Here is an 11,315-nt window from a genome sequence, read left to right on the forward strand (position 1 = left end):
CAAATCCCTTGATCCCTTGACGAAGACGTTTGGATTTGTCCGAGTGAGTGGTGATTGTCGGGGCCAGGTCTTCGCCATGTTCGGTTCCCGAGGCCAGAAAAGGTACACCGTCATCGGCGGAGAGTGATGTATCATCATTTGGGAGATTTGTTGGTGTTGCATTCTGTGGCTCATAGATGCTTCGATCCCGGGCACCAAGATCAATAGACGACGATCAGTGAGAGAGAGATTCGGCCGAAGACACTCAGCTCTCGACAAGCTCCCGTTGCATCAAGGCCGTCTCCGCGGGGTTTCGTTGGTCGAAGCTCAAAAACCACACAGGATTCTCCAAGCCACTCTTCTGAAGAATCGACGAGGCATCATAATCGCTTCTTCCGGATACATAAGACCATCTCTCCGTTCGGCCCTCCGTGGCTTGCTGGAGTGCTCGTGCTGGAAGAAGACAGATCTATCTGTGACGATGGACGATGGACGACGGACGATTTCCTGGTTAGGAGCTTCGTTTTCTTACCTATTCTGATGTTTTTTGATGGAATGTTTCGTTTGTGGACCATGTTGTCGGGATGGTTCCTCTTGGCTTGAGAGGAGGAAGTTATCAAATGAAAGTTCAGTTTGGTTGGCAATGAGCGCAATAGCGTTCATGTAAGAGCTGTGTCCAGATGACACCGACGATGGATGTGGCCATGGATGATTCTCCATGCGCTGTTTTCGAAGCTCAGCCAGGGCCGCCGAACCTCAAACCAAGCTCAGCTCTATTTCATGACTTAGTTAAGTTATTAATCCCGGCCGGCTGCGGCAGAGCAAGGTCATGTCGGAGATCTTGAAGAGGAAACGCGAGCCTACGGGGTACACATGAACGAACTGCAGAGGCTCGTCTCGATTAAAAATAAGATACATGCTTCATGAAAAGACCTATCATACAAACACAAACACTCCAGAATACTACCCCCAACCACCCATTCTCATAGAGGCGCGTACGCGCACTAATACATATGGTCAATAAAACCCCATTATGCGTCCATCCCCCTTCCAATTACGCCAGCCTCAATGCTCTCACGCGGGAAGCCTAAGGGTGACAACCCGCTTTTTCGGAGGCATCTCCACCTAAGGAATGCAAAACTCGATCCAGCTGCCCAGATACGCGAGGTTATTCGTGCTCTCCCTCTCCCTATAAATCTTCTCAAACTCCTCGTACGAGATCTTGCCGAAGCCGCCCCGCGCCAGGCCCTCGGCCTCGGCCTCGGCGTACGTCTTCCATTTGGCCATGATGTTGGCGAAGGTGTCGTGGTACCTTTCTTCGATCTCCTTGCGCTGCCTGCGCTCCCTTGAGTTGGGGGACTCGGCGCGTGAGGGGTGAGTGGCGGGGCCAGGGTCGGGGCCGGGGGAGGAGGGCGCGCCGCCGTCCTCTTCTTGTTCTTCTTGCTTTGTGGGCTCTTCTACGGATTCCTGGACCGCGGGCCGGGTGGTAAAAATAGTAGATGGGACAATGTCGGTCGCACTGTTGGGCCGGAATTGAGGTAGGGTCGGATCGCGGTACTCTCCAGAATTCTCGACAGTCTCTGAGACTTCCGACGAGGCCGAGGTGGTCTCATCAGCAATCTCCTCTTCATCCTTGGGGTTCTCAGCAACAGCCTCCGGCGTCGCTTGGGCTGCTTCATCGGACGCAGCGGCAATAGTCTGTGTCTCCTGTGCCTCTTCAACCTCTTCTTCCAGACTCTCCTCATCAATCGACTCAATATCTAGGTCGGCCGGTTCTTCTTCCTCCTCTTCTTCTTCAGTCTCTTCCGCAGAATCGTACGCCTCAATGAGCTTCGCATACTTCTCACGATCCTCCCGCGTCTTGGCGGCCTGCATGGCTAGAGTTTCTTTCTCCTTAAAGAGTACGTCCAGGAGATCGTTGAAGGCTTGCTGGGCAACCTGATACAGAATCTCCTTACCGGCATCGCGCTCGGCGTCGGGAATATCCATCCCACCCCATCGCTCGGGCACCGTCCTCGAGGAGACCGACACATTGGATCGCGTCTCCAGCTCATCTGTATCGCCGGCAAATCTGACCTTTGAACTCGAGCGAGACCGGGGCGATAGCACCGGTGCCTCGGACTCCAAAGTCAGCTCTTTAGCCGTCTCTTCCAAGTCTCGGATAGCACGCGCGAGGAGATCCTCACTGTCGTCAAACCCACGCGGTGCTCTCGCGCCCTCTTCCTCGTCGAGGAAGAAATGTCGCCTCCTCCAGCGTTCGTGAAGTCGCCTCCTCGCGCGGCGCCTAGCCGACCTTTCTTGCTCGAGGCGATCCTGAAGCTGCGATGCGCCGACACTAACGTGAACCTCGCCTTCGCCATTGGGTGGAAGTGTTATTTGAACAGTCCTCAGGCCCCGGCCCGAGGTGCTGGAAATCTCTCCTTGCTGGCTATCGGGGCTTGATTGGCTTGTCTCATCACCTTGGGTGGCGGCGCTGGATGCATCCGTGGGAGACGAGGTCTCCTGTGCACCGTTTCGGCCTTCACTGGGCGGGGATTCGCCTTCGGGTGGTGTGGTAGATGTATGATCCGAACTCGTAAACGCAGCCCCCATATTAATAGCCCCATCCGCTTCGAGAGTTGAGAGCAAGGCTTGAACGGCAGAAATACTATTCAAGGGGTACAAGATGCTCTCGGCGTATTGGGCAGGGGCTGAGATTCGCAGGGTATCCTCGGATTCCGCATCGTTGATGAAAATCCTGTTAAGAACTTGTCGTCTCGAGGCGGTGTCTCCCCTCCCTTCCCTCACAGCGTGGGATCTACCCGACGGGAGATCGACATCACCATTCGGATGGTAGACCTTTCCATGGAGCCGGTCGGGATTGTAGTCGGCAGGTGGCATTCGGGTGAGCTCTCTTCCAAACAAACTGCTCAGCGGCTGGCGGCTAGCCACTAATTGTTGGGCCTCGGTGCTGGCCATGACCTGTTCATCGAGGCCGTCAAGAACGTCCTTGTGCATTCCCTTGAACAGAACGTAGTAGGCCCTAAACATGCGTAGGCAATCCTTCCGGTCAATGTACCCATCGCTATCAATATCGTAGCTTCGGAAAACCCTCTCTAGTTTGTCCCGTCGGTTTCTGAACGCAACGCCGTGGAGGAACTCGGTGAAGCCGATAAGACCGTCGTTGTTGGTGTCGTAAAAGGCAAACATTCGGTCATGGATGAGATTCGGCGCCATGTGCTGAGAAGCTCCAGAGGGTATCAGGCATCGTTCGAAAGTTTTACGGTCCATAGCAAGGTTGAGCTCATCGGGGTCATCCCTCCACTCGGTGTTCGCCATGTACGTCCACTGTTCCCAGTACGCCTCCAGTTCGGGTCGTTCAAAGCCGGTCTCACGGGACAGCTTGGCCATGAGACTCCTTCCGAGAGATCTATTCACGGAATCGGGGTCGCCAGTATACCATACGGGCTGTGTCTGACGGAGAATCGAGGGTGGCGCTGGAACCTTGACCTTGTAGAAAATATGCGTCTTGGTATGGAGACCCTGAGCTTCGCAGGATTCGCAAAGATCGAAGTCGGCACAAGTAGCACATCGATATCGGATACCTCGAATAGGGGCCATGCTGCAGGCATTGCACTGGCATCCCCTATGCACGCACGCGTTTCGGCGGGAGTTATCCTCCGAGACGCGGAAGAGTAAGGTGACAATGTTGTGGCCCGCGCGTTGGGGTGGCGGTTCGTTATACCAATCTTCGACGCCATTTTGTCCATCGTCATCAACAACCGTCTCCTCGACTTCTTGAATCGTATGGTCGGCCGTTGGCTCGTCGGTCGATGCCGTCGAAGCAGCTGGGCTAGAGTTGCGAGCGGTGGGAGTCGAGCGGGAACGACGTCGAGAGCCCCGATGAGGGCGTCTTACGGCATTACTTCGATGGAGTCCAGATGGTCGATCATGACCGAAGAGGCCGTGGTTCGCGGAAAAGTAGTAGTAACTTGCTGAGGCAACGGCAACGGTCGACAAGGCTGCTGCGATGGCCAGGCGCGGCCTCGAAAAGTGATCGGTGGACGGGAGTGATAGCCACATTGTCAGTGGTTCTCAACCCTATCTAACTTTTGGGAAACATGAATGTTTATTGTTTTGGAGAAAAAAAAAACGAAATGGGTGGATTGGTTTGAGAAGGCTCGGAAGTTAATGTAAGAGCGAAGCTTCCCGACTTCGAAGGGATTAAGCTCGCCTCTGGAAGAAGGTGGAATGGGAAAATTCTGCCGGGCGGTGAAGCGACTGGATGCGTCGATGACAAAACAATCCTTCGTCTGGTACGTACCTTACTTCGTACAATATATTAATTGAGGTACGTACCTCTGTACCGCGAACTTGGATTCGAGAGGAGCTGTGCTAGTGCGACAGAAGCAAAGACATGCGCCATACCGAAAAGGACAGACTCTCACTTCGACAATAAAGACACTTGGAAGGGGATCTGTCAAACACACGCGGCCTCATGTGAAGGAAACTCTATTTACGTCCTATTTAGTCGCCACGACACCTGCTTGCTGAAGCCAGTTAAATTTGGCCTTTCGACGTACTTGATGGACCCCTAATATCTTGACTGGATGGAGGAAGCACAGGTCACAGAGTAGAAAGGTACCCAGCAGGTCAGCGCAGGCAACACGACCAACACGACCGTCGTGTTTGCCTCGAACTATTGATGGGACTTGCCTGCTATTTCCGACAATTGGAAGAGCAGGAACAGTAGGGTAAGGAGGGACCCGATCCATCGAGTACTTAATCAATAGATTATAGATTCAATGAAACCCCTCGGTTTTACTTTTACGACCTTCCTCGATGTTTACGCAATCTTGCCGCGTACTCGCTCGTATCGCCGCCTATATACCCTCAGCATCCTCTGTACCCTCAAATTGACCGGCGTATTTGCCTGATCTCCCGTCTCTACCCTTGAAACCTCGAAGGAAGTGTTTAAGACGAGCAGAAACGTCTAGCTGCAGCACATTGTCTTAAAACCGAGTTCTAAACAAGCCAAGCTCTCGGCCGCCGTCAACCATGGCCTCTCCTGTGTACGTTGGAGCGTTACAACACACCAAAGACCCCTCAATCCACCATGCTAACAATGCAATGTCCACTCTACATTTAGACCGAATCCCTTTCCCTCCATCGCCGAAACGCTCCAACATCCGGCCTATCCAGGTACCATATGGAAGCTTGAACCCCATTCCAAGGGACGCTGTCCCGTAGGCAAGAGCCGCGGCGGGCCATTCCACATCGCCTACGAGATTCACGGCGACGGTCCCATCAAGATTGCCGTACGCCTCTTCTCCTCCCATCGCCGCCCATCCCGCCACATTTCCCCTTGTGTCCGCAAACAAGCTAATATCCAAGAAAGTTCATAATGGGCCTCGCCGGCGTCAAAGCCGCCTGGCAACGCCAAACCAAACACTTCGGCCACGACAGTTCCCAATACTCCGTCCTCATCCTCGACAACCGGGGCATGGGCGAATCCGACAAGCCCTGGCGCCGCTACACTACCTCCGCCATGGCCCTCGACTGCATCGACATCCTCCAACACATCGGCTGGCTCAACCCCACCGACCCCTCACCGAAACGCAGCCTGCACCTCATAGGCATCAGTCTCGGCGGCATGATTTCCCAGGAAATCGCCCACCGCATCCCCCAGCACCTCGCGAGCCTGACGCTCCTGTGCACGGCTGCCGCCGTCGAGAACACGAAACCCTGGTACGAGACACTCGTCGAGCGCTCGAGCATGTTTATCCCCAAGACCATGGACGCCCAGATCCTCATTACGGCGAGGCAGCTTTTCCCCGAGGAGTGGCTGCGCGGCCCCGATGAGTCGGTTATGCCTTCGCCGAAGGGGACGCCGAGGTGCGGACCTGCGCCGGGGACGCCCGACGGGGAATATCTTCGGTTTGAGTCGAATTTTCAGCGGTTTCAGGCTCAGGAACTCGTTAAGAGGTTGAATCCTTCGGCATATACGATGTGGGGGCTTACGCTTCAGCTGGGTGCCGCGGCGCTGCATCACAAGTCTGAGGCGCAGCTTACAGAGCTGGCGGATAGGATTGGGAGGGAGAGGATTTCGATTCTGCATGGCACGAAAGATGAGATGATTGATGTCGTGCTCGGCGAGAAGCTTATAAAGATGGTCAAGCCGGGGACCTCGCTCATCGTGGAGGGGATGGGCCATGCGCCGGTACTGGATAGAGCGGCGTGGGTGAATGAGAGGATAGAAACTCACATTGGGATGTGCGAAGGTATTAAAGATCGAGAATAGAAATTCTCATGTTTATTCTCTTTTTTTTTTTTTTTTTATTCTTCTTCTTCTTATTTCTCTTTTTAGGCCTGTTCACAACATACCCCTATTCATACTCCTTTTCCTCAACCCATGTACCGGCCGGTCCGCTGTGTATGTCTTTGACTCCAAGACCTTGAAACCATCCCGCAAACATGTATCAACAGATCTAAACCCAACACCTCCAATGGCCTTGCGTTTGTAGTCCCTTGCCTATTTCCCAGCACAGGGCTACGACTCGGGGAGCAGAACGACATCCGTGTTCCTTCTTCCTTTACAGCATGACAACACCGATGCCGCTCAGCTTCTCTTCATCAGGACGGTTAGTCTTAGTGACGCCTCCGCTGATCGGCGCGGTCCTGTAGTTGAATAGGTAGTAGTGTAGGTTTCCGTCACCACCGCCGAAGTGATGCTCGTTGAGAATGAGAGGGTTCTCCATGAGAGTCAGGGCGTTGTACACGTCAAACTTCAGCTTCTTGGCGAAAATGAGGGCCTCGTGCATCAGCTCGTTGAGCCTCTTCTTAAGCGCGGCCTTGTCGACCTTTTCGGTGAGGCCGGTTTCGGTGGCGTAGTAGAAGTGGTACGCTGCGCGGAGAAGCTTGTGTTTGTTGTGGTTAATGACCGAAGAATCTAGGCCGTAGAAGGAGAAGAAGTCTGTGATCTTGCCGTTGTCATCCTATAAAGTAGAACTATTGTTAACAGAATGCAAATTTCCCCAGAAAGGATAGACCGAGAAGGACAACCCTCCCCAGCCGACTGTCGCCAGCCGTTTGAACTTACCTCAACAACGTAGGCCCAGACCACCCTCTCCTCACGATCCTGAGTCGTCGAGACGAACCAGTGGATAAACTCCTCTTTCGTATACTCGGGGGCCATGTCGAAGCGTTCAAGGTAGCGTGTGAGAAGAGATAGAACCGCATCTACATCATCGGCCGTAATCTCACGAACACCCTTGAGCTTCCCGTGGTCAGGCAGCTGGTATCTCTTAATTTGCTGCGAAGGTTTGCTGCCGGGAGGAAGGGGGCTGAAGCCGATTTCGTAGAGCTTCTGCCAGTCGAGGGCGCGGTGATAGTATCGACATGTGCTGACGGGGGTCGGCAGGATGTTGCCGCCGGTGTAGAGACCTTGCCAGATTCCGTTGAGGTTGCTTCGACGCGTAACTTCCTTGATCATAACAGGCGCAAGTCTCTTGTTTCGAAGTTTCTTGTGAACGACTAGGAAGTTGACTTCGGAGACTGTGATAACGGCCTTGCGTACTCGGATGTCGACAGGGATGGCGGAGATGAAAGCGACGAGCCTTCGGGACTGGGACGCGCGTACGCCGATGTGGTAGTCAGGCTTCCAGCCAGGTGCCAACATTGCCCTGCAATAAGAAACAGACTTGCATATTAGTAAATCGAATTTGATTCGAATCAAAGCGGTGTTGCAGAGAAAGATGACGTACCATTTGAGAATGCTCATAGAGTAGTTGAACCGCAGCATAGCCGTGTCATCCTCGACGTAGTGGCCCTCCAAAAGGTCGTGAACCTCCTTCATCTCATCCTCGTTCGTGAGATCCATGGTAACCCACTCGAAACCATCCGGCAAAGGATCTGGCTGTTTGGCAACATCATCCAACGTCTTTACCTGCATCGGGCCTTCCTCGCTAATCTTCTCGCCAAACTTGGGCACTGGCTGGGTCTTCCAGAACTTGAAAGCGCCCATGTCCTTGACGGCTCCACGGCCCGATGGCATGCCGGTCAGAAGGTCATGTATGCTCATCTTTTGAAGCATCTCCATCACGTTTTGCCTGGTAGGCTCCTTGCTGCCGCCAGCGGTGATCTCGTTGTTCAGGGCGGGATTCATACTCCACAGCTGCTTAAGCTGCGAATCCGTCAAGCTCGAGACTAGCTTCTGGGCGGTCTCGGCGCCGACCTTATCAGACTCCTCCTCGGCGGGCGCAGCAGCAGCCTTCTTCTTCTTGGACTTCTTCTTCTTCTTTTTCTTGCCTCCAGAGCTGGCCTCAGCAGCTGCCGTGCCCTCGGCGCCGGCTTCTTCCTCGTCTTCTTCCTCGCCTTCGGACTCGTTCACAACCTCGGGTTCCTTGCCCTTCGAGGCGGCGGGGTCGGCCGCGCCGGAAGGCGATGGTTCGTTATCCTTCGCGGGAGGCATGGTTCACGTGGGTTCCGTCCGCCAATTGAGGAGGATACACAGCTTTCGGTTTCGGGTCGTCGAGGGTGGTGAAAAATGGCAGGAGGGGCGGGATCCGCTTGACAGTTGAAGATGGTCGCAAGCTGGTCGCAGTTCGAATATTGTTGGGAGCGGAATGGGGCGAATATTTTATTGCCCCTCTCGCTTAAATTTGTCCGCCGGGGCTGGCTGCCTGTGGAAAAATACGTGCGTGAGTATTTGCTTCTTCGAGGATCGAAGTTGTGTGTGTGTGTGTGTGCGAACCTTTGCCAGAAGCTTCAAAGAGAATCGCACACGGCAAACAGTGGACGGGGAAATGCGAATGCGGGGCAAACTCTAGTGGGGCAAATCAATCACTTCAATTGAACCATCCAAACCCATCGTACGCACTAGAAATAATGTGGAAGGGCAGTGGAGTTCAGTTGCCTGACATAGGCCTAGTCCCAGGTACAAGGTACAATGGATCAATCGATTTCGAATGTCACAATTGCTGGCAACGTCACCAAAGTGTGAGAGGACAGTTGCCCCCCAACAACCTTGATAGGCAGCAGGATTGATCTGAGGAAAATGCTCGGGATCCTCTTCCAAGAGGCATTCTCCCCAGTCGACCCAAGGCACATTAACCATCAAGGTCAAGGAAGTCGATGTACATCTAGTAAGGACAAGATCGACCCAGATCCTGTCGTGATCTAAGCCGAGAGAGTCAGAATCAGGTCGCCATTTATGCATATACTGAAATACGTGATACATGCAGTACAGATAATGGCTTGGGTTGGGCCAGTCGCCGATCTTCATCGCCCAGGCAGATCTGGCCAGGCATCGATGTTTACTAACCGGACTGGATGCAGAATTATAACCTTGCTGCTTTAATATCTGAGTCCAATTCGGTATCACATACAGTATTGAAACGGGTGTGAACGATTTTTACCAACCAAATTGTTCAGATTATTTCAAGGTACACAGGCGTAGTGATGACTTCTTTCCATATCATTAAACTGTGTCACTCAAAGTGATGCGATTCAGCCTGGAAGGGGGTATCAGCAAGCCTAGTTTGGGGAAAAGGGTTGGGGGGGAGTCCGTTTTTGTATTGATGCAGGCTTGCCACTGGTAGTCAAGCCGTGTTTTGCAAGATCAACACTTGTTTCCATCCGTCTGTCGAGCGTTTGCTCCAGGTTGTTATCCAGATCTATCGTCTATCTCCATTTTCTATTCCTCATCAAATGACCTCATGACTGCGAGCAAGGTGGGGGCGAACTTCATAATGCGATTATGGCCTGCCCAACGTCTTAACGTTAGTTCGTTGCTCGCAGGACCTTGATGAAACTACGGTAACCGGCTAGTGGGGAGAGGATATAAGACACCTACCTCCATGTGGAAATTGCTCTTGGAGAATAATAATGTTGGGCTCCGCCGTCCATATCCTCCGGAAAGCGCCTTTCTCCCACTTGGTCGTGCCATTCTCTTTCTTTGATTCAAACTCTAAGGGATCAAGACCATCGGGCAGGGTGGCACTCGCCGCAGATCTGAAGAGCTTATCACTCTCATGGCACGGAATGTCCATATCGTTCTGTGCGTGTATGAAGGTGAGCCTCAGACGGGTTTTGGTCCGCTTCACGACGCGCGCAAGTCGATCCTCCGAAGGCCATTTCTCGTAGATGAGGGCCTGTAGACACCTGGACGTGAGAGGAACCCATGAGAACGGCCCAAATACAGGAACGTATCCGGAGATTCGGTATCCCGTAAGCATGGTTGGAAGCTTGCTGAATCCGGCAATGAGGATTATGCCGGCGAACTCGAGATCATCATCTGCACATAGCTCTGCAACGCCGCTCGCTACGGCAGTACCTAGACTCTGACCGAAAAGGACGATCCTCTCGGAGGGCACCTCCGCGGTCTTCATGACCCATTCAACGGCTGTCAAGGCATCGAGAATAATGCCCTTCTCGGTCGGCCTGCCGGAAGAGCGTCCGAATCCACGATAGTCTATGGCAAGGACGTGGTAAGATGTGGTGTCCGTAAGAGAATGGTAGGTATCCGTCCTCCATCCATTAGCGATATGCCCGGCATTCTGGGATTGTTAGTACCAGATACCACTTTCCGCTTTCCCTTGGAATCTCATACATCCACTTACACCGTGAACTGATATCGTCGAGTTAGAATGAGATCACTGAGGATATGAAGGGGCCAGAGAGGCAGTTCACAGAATGGATCGAACCGAGGTAGGCTTACAGTAAATGATAACTTTGGCGTTAGGGTCATCCTTTAACAGTCGGAAGGATGCGGTCTTCGTAATATCCTCACAGACACCGGGTTCTCTAGATGATGCTATCTCTTCTTCATGCTTTGCATAAAGAGGTAAGGGTAAAACATGCCACGCATATATCTTCTCTCCATCTGGGGTGGAGAGATAGAACGGAGTTACTTGATTTCCTTTTCGACCAGGTGTTAATAACAACGAATACCAAGTGTTCGTTTCAGTACTAGCAATTCCTTACGAGCGAAACCCCATTTTTCGGGCTTATCAACATTGTCCCACAGGAGTGTGTTGAAGATATGGGCATAGACGAAGCTAGGTTTATAGTAAGCTTACGGGTAATGCGACATGTGAGGCGAGAAGGGATATCACTGACAGTCTCTGAAAGTATGGAATGGCACCGATGAGGAGGAATAAAATGTACAAGCCGAGAGGCACCGCGAGGACGATGGCGGCAGTTTGGCCAGCGTCCGTCCAGGATACACCCATCTCGAGTCTATTCCGGTCTCTTTCTCGAAGCGTAAGGATGAGGCATCAATGTACGAAGTAGGTTAATTCCGTCATCTTCTTTCCAGGGGCTGCCAGGCACAATCACATGGAGCGTGGGATTTGATG

At 52.9% G+C, this 11,315-nt stretch overlaps 3 protein-coding genes and 1 pseudogene across 3 annotated transcripts; 1 reads left to right on the forward strand and 3 right to left on the reverse strand.

Moving 5' to 3' along the window:
- Nucleotides 1–1,104: 1,104 nt before the first annotated feature.
- On the reverse strand, nt 1,105–4,041 carry SAPIO_CDS7635 (annotated as a pseudogene; the record flags this gene model as incomplete).
- Nucleotides 4,042–5,016: 975 nt separating this feature from the next.
- Nucleotides 5,017–6,259, forward strand: SAPIO_CDS7636 (uncharacterized protein; the record flags this gene model as incomplete). Its single annotated transcript, XM_016789454.1, has 3 exons — nt 5,017–5,030; nt 5,108–5,276; nt 5,357–6,259. The coding sequence occupies 3 exons, from the start codon at nt 5,017–5,019 to the stop codon at nt 6,257–6,259; spliced, it is 1,086 nt and encodes a 361-aa protein (XP_016641281.1).
- A 292-nt stretch (nt 6,260–6,551) lies between these two features.
- SAPIO_CDS7637 (Glycylpeptide N-tetradecanoyltransferase) lies at nt 6,552–8,428 on the reverse strand (the record flags this gene model as incomplete). Its single annotated transcript, XM_016789455.1, has 3 exons — nt 6,552–6,953; nt 7,058–7,640; nt 7,722–8,428. The coding sequence occupies 3 exons, from the start codon at nt 8,426–8,428 to the stop codon at nt 6,552–6,554; spliced, it is 1,692 nt and encodes a 563-aa protein (XP_016641282.1).
- Nucleotides 8,429–9,652: 1,224 nt separating this feature from the next.
- On the reverse strand, nt 9,653–11,189 carry SAPIO_CDS7638 (uncharacterized protein; the record flags this gene model as incomplete). The annotated part of the gene is made up of 5 exons (XM_016789456.1): nt 9,653–9,720; nt 9,812–10,514; nt 10,578–10,585; nt 10,942–11,015; nt 11,077–11,189. 5 exons carry the CDS (start codon nt 11,187–11,189, stop codon nt 9,653–9,655), a joined length of 966 nt encoding a protein of 321 aa, XP_016641283.1.
- Nucleotides 11,190–11,315: the final 126 nt, after the last annotated feature.

The sequence above is a fragment of the Scedosporium apiospermum genome (assembly GCF_000732125.1).
Source record: "Scedosporium apiospermum strain IHEM 14462 chromosome Unknown SEQ_SAPIO_0110, whole genome shotgun sequence".
NCBI lineage: Eukaryota > Fungi > Ascomycota > Sordariomycetes > Microascales > Microascaceae > Scedosporium > Scedosporium apiospermum.